At 41.7% G+C, this 15,597-nt stretch overlaps 1 protein-coding gene across 1 annotated transcript in view; it reads left to right on the plus strand.

The window, feature by feature from the left end:
• The window catches only part of LOC306915776 (protocadherin-15-like), a gene marked incomplete at its 5' end in the record, with an annotated part of 193,042 nt that overhangs the window by 130,752 nt on the left and 46,693 nt on the right, over window positions 1–15,597 (plus strand). The window contains 2 exon segments of the mRNA XM_079493389.1: window positions 14,062–14,171; window positions 14,862–14,990. Coding sequence (XP_079349515.1) covers window positions 14,062–14,171; window positions 14,862–14,990 — 239 coding nt within the window.

Genomic DNA, 15,597 nt, shown 5'->3' on the forward strand with positions numbered 1-15,597 from the left:
CCTGGCATTCGGGGTAAGCTGTCTAGGTGAGGGGAACAGACATTTTAGGACATGCCCTTCCCATTTTAACACAATCAGCGCCTGGATTTCTTTCAAAATAGAAGCTCGGGGTGCCGGGAAGATATGGCCGATTTTACTCTGTAAGATTTTTCTCTGAAAATCAATGAAAATGCTAGGACGTGTGTACACGTCCTTCTGATCCGTCGGTTGGATTAGTTATGACGTTTCCACACGTCGTACAGTCTGAATGGGTTAAGGTCTGCATTTACCCCATCTTAGTTGTGAGGAATGGACAGTGGGCAACTACTGAACAGCAACAGCAGTATTAATTTGATTGATTGATTGATTGATTGATTGGTTGGTTGGTTGATTGATTGATTGATTGATTGATTGATTGATTGATTGAATGAATATACCCACTTCTCCAAACACCACTACTGTACATCACATACAGTACACATATACAGTAAAAAGAGTTGTATTAAAACAATAAGACCAGAGGGGATGATGAATGTAGAAAGTGAGAAAGGAGAAATTGATTGTGAGGTGCATGGAGAGTAATAGCCAATCAAGATAAAGAGACGGGTCTTGCTTGATGAGTCATTAAAACAAATCTTTACTGCATCTTGATGTCTCAATCAATCATATATCACTCCATCGCTTCTCTCTCTCTCTCTCTCTCTCTCTCTCTCTCTGCATTGTATTAAAAAACGGAAACGTTTTGTTTCAGTTGTAGAACTTTCTACAGCACATTATACATCTTACAAAAAGGCTTCCCATTATATATGGTTTACCGCCTTTAACAGTGCAAGCATTTTCACTGTTTGGGGAATAATTGTAACCTTTCTTTGTTTATGTAATTTCCGTCATAAACAAAAGGCCAATAATTCAGAAACGACTGTTGATCGAAATGGCAGTTAAATCTGTTTTTTAATTACTTTTTTCTAAAAGGTTCTCCTCTTTCTTGTTTTTCTTTTTCCTCCTGATTAATAATTCAATCGGATGGAACAGTATTGCACAGGAGTTTAATTGTAAAATATCTCTATTTATAGTCCTAAAAGCTGCTTCTGCCTACACAGCCATATTCTCACCATTAAGCATAATCTAGCAGAGAGCAAAGTCTGGAAAACTGTGCTTCTGTCATAAACGCTCCTTGAAGAAAATACAGAACAAAAGTGCTGTTTTTCGAAACTGTTGAAAACTAAATGGCCCTCTAAAAGCTAGTCCATCTTCTAGTGCAGCATTGATTAAACCGGGAAAGCATCTGTGTCATTTGCTTTGGCTATTCAAAAATAACTGTCCAACTTCACACTGTCTTGGATCGCTCTCCAAGACAGTATGATGTTGTGTGGGGGTGTTGTGTTGGGGTGGTGGTAGGGGTGGTGGTAGGTTTCAGTGACGTAACAGCATGGCAGAGGATCAATCAAATTAATGAACAGAGGCAGGTCTGTTTTGTAACCACCAACTCTTTCTTTCGACTTGACTATGCAGTCCTTTGGATCATCATGTGAACAAATGGTAGCTTGCATGTTATGGAATAGGCAAATGAAGGCAGGTGAAGAGAACAAGATGATAATGAGACAGAAAGATTATCATTGTGTTGTGTTTAACTAACACATTATAGTCTATGAATGGATTATGCTTTATATGGAGAATATGTATTATGTAATATATGAGGCGTGGAGGTTGGGGTACTAGAAGAGATGTATTATGTAATATATGAGGCGTGGAGGTTGGGGTACTAGAAGAGAGAATATGTATTATGTAATATATGAGGTGTGGAGGTTGGGGTACTAGAAGAGATGTATTATGTAATATATGAGGTGTGGAGGTTGGGGTACTAGAAGAGATGTATTATGTAATATATGAGGCGTGGAGGTTGGGGTACTAGAAGAGATGTATTATGTAATATACAGTATGAGGCGTGGAGGTTGGGTATACTAGAAGAGAGAGAGGAAGACTAAAGGAACTGAGAAGAAAGTGCATGATGCTGGAAGCTGTTTTTGACTCAGTGAAGAACTGACAAGACCTTAGCATAGAGATTAATCCTGTCTGTAATTATTAGGCTTCTATGAAACCAATGCTCTTTGACTACATTTCATGTGAACTTTATGTTTACAATGTATTAAGCTTTCTCGGTTAAGACTCAAAGTGCTGGTGTCAACGTGCAGAAATAGGTTAGAGAGAGAGAGCGCATTTGCACGCTGCCTGTGTGCAAATGCGTGTGTGCGTGCGTGCATAATGCACATACTGTATTATAACACATCCCCATCCTGAAGTCTGAGATGTCAGAATCAGAGCAAAGGTAGAGAATAATTGAGGCTACAATTTGGGCGTTTAGGAGAATCTTATCCAAAGTGGCTTAACACACTAATTAAGTAAACTGAGTGCAAAGAAAATGAGTGCTTCAAATTAATTATGATAGCAGGTAGAAATTAGATCTGAGGCCACACTAGCATACTGACTCTATTAACATGCAACAAGCAATGTGTGATGGAATTACTGACATAAATAGGTTCAACTAATGCAACAAAATAAGAAATGCTTGAAGCTGGAGTCTCAAGTTGTGAGTTTTCTGAGTGAGTTTTCTGTAAAATATAGGAAGTTAGTCTGCAGCCCTTACTTGGTCACGATGATGGGGGGGGGGGGGGGTCATTTCACAACTTGACATCGAGGAAGGAGAAGTGTCCTATAGGTCTATCATCAGACTCTGACGAAGATGTGTTTAAAGAAGATGAAAAAAACATCTGAACTCTGCCATTAATCCCTGTCACTCTATGTACTTTGAGAGCATAGTGAGTGTGCATAAAGCACCCCTTTGCTATGATTCAAAGGGCCCTAGCCTCAATCAAAAACATCATAATACACTGATTTTCAAAGTGTTCTCAAAGCCCCAGGGGTCCTTGAGGGAGTCCAGGAGGGTCCCCAGCAGGAAGAACAGTTTAAACATTAAACGTTTATTTTTCGGCTTACAATGCGTTGTGATGCGACACTATCTATCCAGTGCTAATGTAATCTTTATCTCACGCCAGCACTGCAGTATATTGCAGTATTTTTTGTTAAAGTATTCATACGGTATATGATGTATATCTGATCCCAACACATTAATACATTATTGGAAACACTTCCAGTCCAGTGAGTCCAGTGGCAGAACAGTCTGTTCTGCTGCTTAATAATGTCAAAGCAGTGACGTACTCCAATTATTTACTTAAGTAAAACTATAGCAGTACCAAAATTCTCTTGAGTATAAAAGTATTGGCATCGAAATATACTGAAATTACCAAAATAAAAGTGTTTCAACATTAATCAAACGTTTTTGAAGGTAGCTCATCTACAAGCTCACAACGCCTTGTGAGCTTGTCAAGCCAAAGGGCTTAAGTGGTGTAGTAGTAATTTAACTCTATTAAGTAACTAGAAGTAAAGCTGTCAAAAAAGTGTTAAAGTAAAAAGTATGTTGGTGTAGCGGATCAGAAGACATTTTTAAATACTCAAGTAAAGTTAAAGTATCTTAAAATTGTACTTAAATACAGTCTTGAGTAAAGGTATTGAGTTACTTTCCAGCAGTGTGAGAAAGTCACATTCAGAACTGCAGCCTCATTCCACATTTTCCACCGCAGTCTTAAAATTCACTTCTTCAGACTCCAGCTAGCCTAGAGCACTTTTTTATTTTCCCATCGTATCACCTATTTTGATAGATGCAGATATATAGGTTGGTAATTTGTTCACATATGTTGTTTACATTTGCTTTTTCTTGATCGCAAATGTTAAGATGAAGTTTAGTCAGATGCTAGCTTTGATGTTTACCTATCCTAGTTTCTTTGATGCATATGTGTTTTCTTTCCACTCTGTTTACTGAACCGTTTACCCTGTCGTCTGATGACGAGGGTTCATGCCATTTACTCTGATCTCACACATGTAATTTACTCTGAGTGTCTGCTAAATGCCAAAAATGTAAATTGGTTTCATTTGGACTGAGGCAAGATGATGTAGACAATTAGGCTTTCCAAAAAACTGGTTACATAACTAATTTGATTGAATGTCAGCTTCTCTGGGCAAGATATCCTAGCATTCAAAGAGGTCTTTAAATGAGCACTTCTCTAGCCATTTTCAGTCTTATCTTCATATAATTGGTCCTCGCTAATGTTCATTCTGCGATGGCACCTGCATGTCTGTCTACTTGCTCTGCGTCTCAGAGGTGAATTGTGGACAGTTCAGAAACCTGCCTATGGATGGCACATCGTCACCGGTCATTTACAAAATATTTCAAACGTTAAAGGAGCATTCAGTGATTTGGGTGATTTAGAAAAAAACCCGGTCCACCCGGTAACAAGATGTGCACATGCACACGCTCTACAGTGGGGGAAGTACAACAGACCAACAGCACGTGCACCAATGCCCGCCCCACTCGATCATGATTGGAGGAAGGCCCCTCTCATCCTGATTGGATGAAGGCTTTGCCACACAAAGCCCAAACCGAAACTAGGGTTTTTTGACCCCAGGGGCTCACTGGGGACAGGGAGGAACTCCTTATATGGTCAGCACACTTTATAGTAGGGAGGATTATCCAAAAAATAAGAAAAGATAAGTGATATTTGAATTAAGTGAAATCACTGAATATACCTTTAAATGGTTTACTTATGCAGGATCAATGGTTCTTATTTCAGTGTTCTAACTTTCCAACAAGAGAAAGGCTGTATTAGTTTCCATTACCTTGAAATTTCCAGCGATTATGATGTCGCAGGTAGGTTTTTGAGCTGTCCAGAGCCGTCCCCTGAGACAGAATGAGTAGACGTATAATGGCACATTATAGTGAGGACCAATTCAATGGAGATATAAGGTTGAACATGGGTGAAGTGTTCCTTTAACTGAACAATCAGAGATCTGATCCCTGCTGTGTCCCATAGCATCCATATGTTAATATGTGTAGTGTGTCCTCATTGAAGTGACTTTAAGCCAAACACAGCGCTACGTATACGAGCAGTACGCACTGCGAGTAGGGCAACACGCAGATGGGGCGACAAAATGTGACAAAAAGTGCCAAGCCGACCCTCATCGCAAGCAATTTTCTTTGCAGAACAAATAATATGTGAGTATAGGGCAACCGAATCGCCAGCGACGTCCCTGGCCAAACCTGCGTGCTATCCGTAGCTCACAGAATGAGAGCTACAGCTGCATACCCTGCTGGCTATAAGCTCAATGATTTTGCTGTTTGAAAGGGTTCCAGGGCCCCATAGACAGCTGGCCGTGCCAGCTTGGCATAGCTCACCAAAACCAGCAGGTCCATTCCGAGCTGTTAATGTTTTAATACTACTCAGTTCCAAAGTAGATACTTGGCTTCACACACACACACACACACACACACACACACACACACACACACACACACACGCACACGCACACGCACACACATGCACCACGCACACACACCACACATATGCACACATATGCACACACACGCCATGCTTTGTGCAGAACACACACACACGCTTAATGCAAATGCACGTTGGTTGTGTCTATAGGAGGCTATAGAAAATGCACACCTGGCCTTGCCTTATACAGAATAAGTCTTCTTATTAATACTGATTTAAATTCAGTTGGATGGCCAGCCTGAATATAAATATTTTTCAATATGATAAATTCATCTCCTGCACATGTTGCACTTATGTACGTTATGCACGTTATGTGCGTTATGTACAGGTATGCTGTTGCCAATCCTTGTGCTGTATGTACTATACGTATATTCTGTATATCCCGGTTGCATTCTCCCATTTATATTCAATATAATATAGAATATAGAATGTTGTCCTAGTCTGGCTCTGGCTGCATACTGTATATCCTACCTCCGTAAACTAGGGAAGATGCAATTGCAAATTATTATTTTATTTTTTATTATCATCTGTTTTTAAATTTTTCATTTCTCTGCCAATGTAGTCGTTATGCCAGTACCCATTTTCACCTCATGTAGTCCACTGCTTGGTCTTGGTGAGGGCTGCAGACAGTACACATGAAGTCACCAGCCGCTTCTTTTCACCTAACAGGGTAGACGGTAGAGCTTCACTGTAGCCCAGTTCTGTCCCTGTTGAACAGCTTGAGTTGGAATCTGACTCCTGCCACGTGTCTCCTTTCTCTCTGACCTCAGTTTCCTGTCTCTCTACACTTATACTATCTAATAAAGGAAACATTGCTGCAAGAAAAAATATATAGTGTATATATTTCTGAATACATTCGATTTTTTTAGCTCAAAGGGATATTATCAGTCCACATGTGTGCACACACGCACGCGCACACACACACACACACACACACACACACACACACACACACACACACACACACACACACACACACACACACACACACACACACACACTGCAGCCACACGTATACACTGGACTGTCAACCTCAATGGAATTCATTCAGTCAATCAGCCAGAAAGGAAATTCTATTTCAGAGGATCACAACCTTGTCAGACATGCTTAATGTCCTGTCCATCTCTCTCTCTCTCTCTCTCTCTCCCTCTCTCCCTCTCTCCCTCTCTCTCTGTCTGTCTGTCTGTCTGTCTGTCTGTCTGTCTGTCTGTCTGTCTGTCTGTCTGTCTGTCTGTCTGTCTGTCTGTCTGTCTGTCTGTCTGTCTGTCTGTCTCTCTGTCTCTCTGTCTGTCTGTCTGTCTGTCTGGCTGTCTGTCTGTCTGTCTGTCTGTCTGTCTGTCTGTCTGTCTGTCTGTCTGTCTGTCTGTCTGTCTGTCTGTCTGTCTGTCTGTCTGTCTGTCTCTGTCTCTGTCTCTGTCTCTGTCTCTGTCTCTCTCTCTCTCTCTCTCTCTCTCTCTCTCTCTCTCTCTCTCTCTCTCTCTCTCTCTCTCTCTCTCTCTCTCTCTCTCTCTCTCTCTCTCTCTCTCTCTCCCATCTAATCTTTCTCTCATTGACTGAGTAATCTCTATTTCCATCTCTCTGTCTCTACTCCAAACAACCAGTGCGTATTGTATTGGCACTATTGGATCAGCGAGTGTCACAGGCCCTGAAAGTGACAGACAGCAGGTGCCCGATGCTAAGAGATGACAGCCTGTGACACCGTTGTAAAAAGCAAGAAGGCACAAGGGGCAGAGACTGACAGGAAGAGAAATCCTGGGGGGGTGGGGGGGGGTTGTGGGGGGGGATAGGGGGGACTGAGAGAGGATGAGAGCGATGGATGGTTGAGAGAGGGTTGACACATACTGAACAGCAGTGGTGGAAGAAGTATACTCTGATTATTTGCTGATAAAAGTAGCAATACAGTAGTTAGTTTACCCCTGCTGAACAGTAAGGTAGGAGGAAGGGGAGAGGTGATGGAGAGAACAAAGGAGGTGGGGAGGGTCACAGACAGAGAGACCACAAGAAAGGAATGTAGAAGGAGAACGAGTGGGAAGGGTACAGAAAACAAGACCACAAGGGCCATATTTAGACCATCTACCGTATGATACATGATCTGAATCTGCACCTTGGGGGCATGTCCAACTAATTCATACTTTCCCCACCGAAAAACTTAACCTACCTTAATCAGGGCGGCCTTTCCGTTCAAAACAACGCTTATTGCACAGAGCATATCGGTCGCTGTAATGGCGCCGGCCTGTACTTCTCATCAGCTAGTGAGAGAGCAACAGCTAATCCGACGACACACACACCATTCAGTCAACATCCGGTTCCGGACGCGGGGTTTTGGATATCCTGGCATACTGTAGTAATCATCCTTTAATTATTGCTGGCGGCCAAACGGTTAAGCCAATTGACCAATGAATGGTCAATGGTTCTCAGAGTGGTGTCAAGGGATCGTTGATTTGTCAGGGTTCCTTGAATGGGTTCCAAATGGACCCTTTTTGGGAAATTTTCATTAGAAGCAAATAAAGCTTAGCACATACAGTGGACTTACAAATCCAGAGGCAAACTTAAACTCTGGGCATAAACAAAGATCTTTTTCGCCTTTCCCGGGCATTCCACATTAATTGGGCATTATTATTAAACACTCCCTCATTACTTTAATGACTTCAATGCAGCTCAAGCCACGCTTTGACCGTCTTCAGGGTGAAGCAGATTCAGGTTAATGACTCGGTAAAGAGGTTTTGCCTCAGATCATTGTAAAAGAGACGGTAAAACAAAATGCATCTCATTTTGAGTCTCTAGGGTTATATTATACTAAACAGTCTTTCTTCCTCTGGGAACCCTAGCGATAATAACGGATTTACAAGCTCAAAACATAATGAATAATGAAATAAATAGAGTATCCGCATACATTCATTTATGTTGCTGATGAAGACCACACAGGTCAAAACGTTGTACTAATAAGGTTTTTTATCCTACACCCATCAACAGTCTCACTTGGATGTGCTTGTAAGTGTATTATCTTAGACTGTAAAGGAAGGATTGAATTCCCAATCTTAGACCATCTTAATTGTGCACAAATTGAATCAGGCCAAGAGTAACATAGTATACTGCTGTTTGAAGGGATCATTATGTTCCAAGTTTAGGCCTAGCCCAAATAACAACTGCCCATCTCTCCTTGTACCTATAACTTAAGAAACATATTTTCCTTGTTTTGATTAGCATCGCAGCTTACCTGTTAATTAATTAATATAACTTTAATCAGCTTCTGAAAATATATAAAAATGTCCTCTTGTCTATGGGTCGTTAGTTATGATAAACATCAGACACATTTATCATTATGAACCATAATAGTCCCTTTATGTCTAGCCTGAGCTAACGTGTTAGGTTTCTGGTCTAGAGAGGCGGGTCACGGCTGAGATTTGCGCACGCCCTGATTGGTTCACCGATCTGTCCGTCAGCCCCCCCACCCCCCTAGAGCAGCACTATGTCACATCATTTGGAGCGACGCCCACCCAGAAGGATTGACTCCCACTTCTAGACCAGAGCGGCCAATGCGTTTCCCCAGGCTTTCATTTTCTGCGCTGACAAAAATGAAAGCCTGGGGCTACTTTATGTCTAACTCCAGTTGATTCCCTGTCCATGGCTCCATTCATGACAAGGATCAGAGCAAGTTTGTGCACACAGAGGAAACTTCATAAAGATAGGACTAAGTGCACTTACTCTACCGTGTTCTTTAAATCCCCAAATACCAGCTGCATAATCTGCAGTAATACCTGATGTATACAGGAATGAGGAAGCTGAGTGAAAGCACAATATCCGAGATCTGAACACATCCTCATCTCATTTACAACTGCTCCAAGGGCTCTAACTGCAGAATCAGCAAGTCATTTACATAACACCTTTTCCAAAAGTCAAATATTCATCTAAAGCCAAGGTATTACACAGTAAGAGTATAATACATGACAGTCTCCAAAAGAGGATTTTTTACGGTGCTTCTCAGTGTACCCCTTTTTTCTACAATTTACAATAAGAGTTCTATCTTTCTTTCTTTCTTTCTTTCTTTCTTTCTTTCTTTCTTTCTTTCTTTCTTTCTTTCTTTCTTTCTTTCTTTCTTTCTATCTTTCTTTGCTTCCCTTTGCTGGCTTGTACCACTGTTGACACAGAATATACTGTATGATATTATGTATGTACTGTTTAATACAGACAGTTCAATCAGTCAGTATGCAGCCTCTGCCTTTGTGTACAAGTAGACCAGACGTAGCGCTGTTATGTAGTTAGCAAGTCTGGAGTTCAAATGAGTGGAGTGCACCTTGTATCCTGCAGCTGAATAGACTGATACATATGTTATTCAGTGGGACTCGTGAGAGTCGTGAGTCATCTTTGGATGATGATCCTTTGATATGGATTTTATTGTTGCTTAATGCCACAAAAGATGGAATGGAACTGTGACTTCATGGAGTTGCTTGGGGGATTTCGTAAGTTCATTGGTTAAAACCTCAATTCCTGTTGCTTTGTTTGATTTAGCCTTATCAACTGCCGTCCTAACCTCAAACAGAGAGAGTCTTCAGAAACTGATTGGGGTCAAATCTCCTCTATCTCTCTTACATAATAAGTGCTTTTCTTCCTTTATAACATAACAAAAAAATGTTTTGGGGCTTGTCTCCTTTGTTCCATAAAGTACTAGTCTCATTTTTCCAATTAGCTTTGCACTCACAAAACATTGTCTTTGTGTTATTACTTATGGTCTTTACAAACAGGAAAACAACAATCATAATAAAAGAAAAGAAAAGAAAACAAACTATTCACAAAACAAGTTATGCCAAGTATTATTATGTCAAGTTCATCATCATCATGGATGGATGGATGGATGGATGGATGGATGGATGGATGGATGGATGGATATGAGTGGATAGATGGATATGATGGATAGAGTGCATGATATAATAAATCAATTGAAGATCTGCACACAGTCTTAATGCTCAACAGCAGTACAAACTTGTTTTTTTACCGCTCTGTTATACATTTATTTTGGGAGTATTTTTCCTTACAGTTAATCTTTTTTGATCCAACACCCGATGAAATGAGTGGATGTGCGTGCACCTCTTGATCGCTATAATAAAGCAATTAACATCCTGTCATCATCTGTGGCATGTATAAAATACTAAGCAGGCTGAACTTGATTTTGGATCAAGTGGAAGTGACTATGAAAGGGTTCATTATTGGGATTTGGGACACAGGCAGGAGGACATTGCCGTCATCCACAGGGCATGAGAGGTCACCGAATGCTTTTTAAAAACGTAGTCACCTTATCTCAACCCAACTGAGTACATATGGGACTGATGCGTTAGACAGCTCTCCACAGCCATCATAAAAACACCAACAGGCAGAATATATTTTGTTAGAATGGTGTCCCATCCCTCCTGTAGAGTTTCAGAGGTTTGTGCAATCAATACCAAGGCACATTGAAACTGTTCTGTTGGCTCGTGGTTGCCCAGACCCTTATTATGTTGGTTTTCCTTGCATTGTTTTGTGTCTGTATCAGTAGAGAGAGGAAGACTAAAGAGACTGAAAGAACAATAGATCCTTGAAGATAGTAGCAAAGATGATAAAGAATATGAGGGGGGAGATAGCGCGTCACTACTACAATATGACTGGTGCTCTCTGCTCTCATTATTCCCTCCGTACCTTTATACCTGATTTCGTGTCAGTGTCGTGCGTGTGTGAAAGTTACCCTTGTGCACACGTTTAGCTAGCGTTCCAGCACATGGACAGCATACTGTGCACCTGACATTATGTGTGAAGACTTTTGTGTGTGTGTGTGTGTGTGTGCGTGTGTGCGTGTGTGCGTGTGTGCGTGCGTGCGTGCGTGCGTGCGTGCGTGCGTGCGTGCGTGCGTGCGTGCGCGCGTGCGCGCGCGCGCGCATGTGTGTGTTATCAGTAGCTGCCCAGCTTGCTATAGTTAAGGTGTCAGGACAGCGACGATTAAACTGAGCACAGGGAGGGATCACTGGCCAGATAATGAGCTGTTCTATGAGCGGGTGTGTGTGTGTGTGTGTGTGTGTGTGTGTGTGTGTGTGTGTGTGTGTGTGTGTGTGTGTGTGTGTGTGCGTGTGCGTGTGCGTGTGCATGTGCATGTGCGTGCATGTGTGTGCATGTGTGTGAGAGAGACAGAGAGCGAGAGCTCTGCATCGTGGTCTCACACCGCTGTCAAAGAGCCTTAAGGAGGTAGGGAGGGAGAGAAGGATAAGTATTGTAGCACGGCCAAATCAGCTCTATACCTTGATGAGGAGGAGGAAGGGTTATGTTATGATGATGGCAAGATATAAGGAGCGGATCAGTGAAGGAGATCAGCTAACTGCTAAAGCAATGACGAGGGAGGGAGGGATGTGTAAAAAGCGAGAGATAAAAGAGGTGGGTGAAATGGAGCACCAATGAGAGGAAAAGGGAGAGATGGACGATTGCACTGATTAATAATCAGGTGAATGTTAACGATCAGAGGACTTGAAGGAGATGTGGAGGAATTGAGGGAGGGCTAGGACAGGTGGAGGGCTACTGTAGGAGAGGAGGGGTGTTCCAACGATTAAAACCAATTTGAATCTTTTAATCCACATTTGGTTTTTGCACCCACGGATATCTCCTTTCCTTTTCCTCATGTTGACTCTGTGAATGAAATTAAATCCAACCTTGAGGGGAATTCAGTTCTTGCAGTCAAGAAATAAATAATTCAATTATTCAGCCTTTAGCACATTTTGTAAAACCAACCAGGTAAAACTTCTGCATTCCTTAGTGAAAGGCATTAGAAACAAGTTGAATTAGCATTCATCTGTAGACACCTTCAAAACGCACAGTAGGTAAAGTGTGTTAAAATAGCTAACGTTAGGTACTTAAATTAACCTGCAGTATCCGTCTCCACTCAATTGCGCAATACATGGAGCAGGTGAGATGAAATGCTATGGTAAATGATGCATTTTTATAGCACTTTTATCCAAAGAGCTTTACAAAGTGCATTACATGCACCCATTCCCACACCCTGGCGGCAGAGGAAATCATGCAAGGCTTCAACCTGCTCATTGGGAGCGGTTAGGGGTTATACTGTATGTGTCTTGCTCAAGGACACTTTGACACTGAGCCAGGGATTGAACCGAGAACCTCTCCCAGTACCACTCCCTGCTGAACAGGCGTCCTGACTACCCTATAGGAGGTAGAGCTCACCGTCTAATTGTTTTCGTTGGAGCACACTGCCAAACCAAAGGCACCGTGGGGAATATTCTGGGGTACAGGACGCACGCACGCATGCACACACACTGTGGTGGATTATTCAGAACTCACACACACACACACACACACACACACACACACACACACACACACACACACACACACACACACACACACACACACACACACACACACACACACACACACACACACACACACACACACACACAGAGAGTATTACTGTACTGTATACTCACCAAGTCACCATGTGTCCCAGGGCCATCTATCATGTTATAATAACGTTGCCAGTCAGTAGCCCATGTTATAATGTTTAGCCAGCTGTGACGGTTGGCTTAATGACTCAACTGGGTTTATTTAATGAGGTGAAATCTGTTGAAAATGTGAGAGTTGCCAGATTTGTGGGGAATCTGTCAGGGTTATTGGGTTCCGAAGGACAAATTCACAGCAGCAGTGACGAGCGAGGGCAAGGCACACAGAAATATCCAGGCAGGAGTGATGTAGCAGACGTAGCCTCACGTAGTGATACTAATATCACTGCATGGATATTAGTCTCGTCTCAGTGTTAGAATTTTTGTTTCCCGCAATGTCCCACCCCATTTTTGAATTCTGGGCCCTGGTTGGTTATAGCCTGGTTCCAGATAAAACTGGTTGGCCGTCACCATTTCGGCTGTGAAGTCCTCCCACAATTGAGAGGAGCCAGACTTAATCTGCAATCGGCAATAGAGGGTATGCGCATGCATAAAGTGAATGGAAAATGAAAATCGAGTGGCAAAGTGAGTGGCTAAGTGAGTTTAACGTTGTTTAACATCGTTTAATGCAATCAGATAGGACTTTTCTGTTCTGTCAAGGCCAGAAAGTCGTTTTTTGCCACTCAGTAGGCGTTTCCGCATTACTTCCGGGTATGATGATGATGTCACATGCACGCATACCCCCTATATGCATTGCAACGGCAGATGAAGGCTGGATACCCGAGGCTATAGCAGACGTACACGCATTGCTGCGAGTCTATTTTACTGAGCAAATACAAAGCCAATGCTGTAATGCTGAAAGATTGGTTTTATCGTTGACAATGATATGATCTTTCTTTATTGATTTAATATAAGCGTGTAACGCCACCTGTCATTTGACATGGAGATAAGAGTCTGTGGGTATGGCTTAATTCCACTAGTTGGTGAAGATGACTTGTTGCAGCAGATGGAATATTTAGACAGGTTTGTCATTCTGCAATTTAAAAAACAACAGTTAATTTTCACAAATAATTTAATTCTATAATGTATTGTCTATTTTCTAAGAAGCAAGCATAAAACGCATACACTTTTTCTGTCCTGTCTTTGCTCTCTCTACACTGTATTGTCTAATGAAGCTAAAATGTTGCATCCTTAATTTGATTAACAAATGTATTGACTGATGCATTCATTCATTCATTCATTCAATTAATTAATTAATTCATTCATTCATTCATTCACAGGTTCCCTCCAGTAAGTGAGAAGGCTCCAGTTGGAACAAAAGTAGGATCCATCAGGGCTGCAGCTGTCAATCAAACTATCATCTACTATATTGTGGACGGCAACGAGAGAGGTGACTATGCATTTTTGATAATTTTCTCCCATATATGACATGCCAAACCTATGGATGGAAGGTGGAATGTGGTTATGGCAGAAAATAACCATCAACAAGAGAATACTTATAGGACACCAATTAGAAGCACTGTAAGTGGATTCATTCATTACCCAACTTCGTCCTGTGGAACAAATGTTAACAATCACACCCGTTAGTAACATTGATTTAGAAACTTCATTATTTGACCTCTGCATAACCCAAACTGGCTGTGGATAGTTGCTTGATGACCATTACAATGACCACAACATAATTATTAAGTGCTTGGTGTAGATAGAGTAGACACTGTATGGCACAGAAAGCAATGATTTCTAACAGTACAGAAAACAAGTCTGTCTCACCTATAGTTTCAGTTAATTGCGGTACTCGTTTCAGCACTGTTGCTGAAACTGTTGCTGATTAAGTGTTCTCATGCCATTAGATTGTGTTTCCCCAACTTCCCACCATGGTGAAGTTACGAAGGGGAGGACATTACAAATGAACTGCCAATTGTTATAGGATACTGTGGGAGTATGACTTGCCCGAACCCTCTTGATCTATCATAAAATATTATGGGCAGTGGAACTGTTCATAAAAGTCTTAAAGGTTTGTGTGTCTTATTCTCTCTCTCTCTCTCTCTCTCTCTCTCTCTCTCTCTCTCTGTCCGTCCAGGTGTGTTCATATTGCACAACACTACTGGAGTGATTTACACAGCCAAGCGGCTGGACTATGAGACCAACAGCAGCTACGTTTTGAAAGTGGAGGCAGACTCCATGGGAGTGGACCGTGCACCCTCCAAGAGTAAGTCTGTGCATTGCATTTGTCAGAGACTGAATGACCCTTTCTATCTCTTCTTCTTCTTCTTCTTCTACTTTCTTTCTCTCTTTCTTTTGTCTCTTTTCTTTTCCGATCTCTCTCGTCCGTCTGTAGCACCCCGTGGTTTTATTTGATAAGACGTGTGTGGACATCCTGGGCATCAGAAGTGTTAAATGTCGGTAACGCCAAAATAATCTAACGAGTTACTTTTCTTAATGACGGTAATCATGTAAGATAACAGACTACTTTTAAAAGTAACGTTCCCCAACACTGGGCGAGAGCGACTCATCAAGGCTCTATCAGAAATTATAAATGAAGTCATTGTTTCTCTAATTAGTTTCTTCCTCTTCTTTCACATTTGGAACAAATACATTCTCTGTTTGTTTGTTCCAGATATCTTTTCCTCTTCTACTTCCCTCTCTTTCTCTCTCTTTCCTTCCTCCCGTCTTTTCTTCCTCTCATAACAGGCCAGCTTCCTTTCCTTTCATTTCCTTCATCTCTCGACGCCTCTGCTTTCTTCTTTAATTATGCTGTTCACCCCATGCGTTCATTTAGGAGAGACTTTGGAATTTGAATTAGAGTTTTAAAATGT

This window comes from Electrona antarctica, assembly GCF_951216825.1.
Source record: "Electrona antarctica genome assembly, chromosome: 22".
NCBI classification, from domain to species: domain Eukaryota; kingdom Metazoa; phylum Chordata; class Actinopteri; order Myctophiformes; family Myctophidae; genus Electrona; species Electrona antarctica.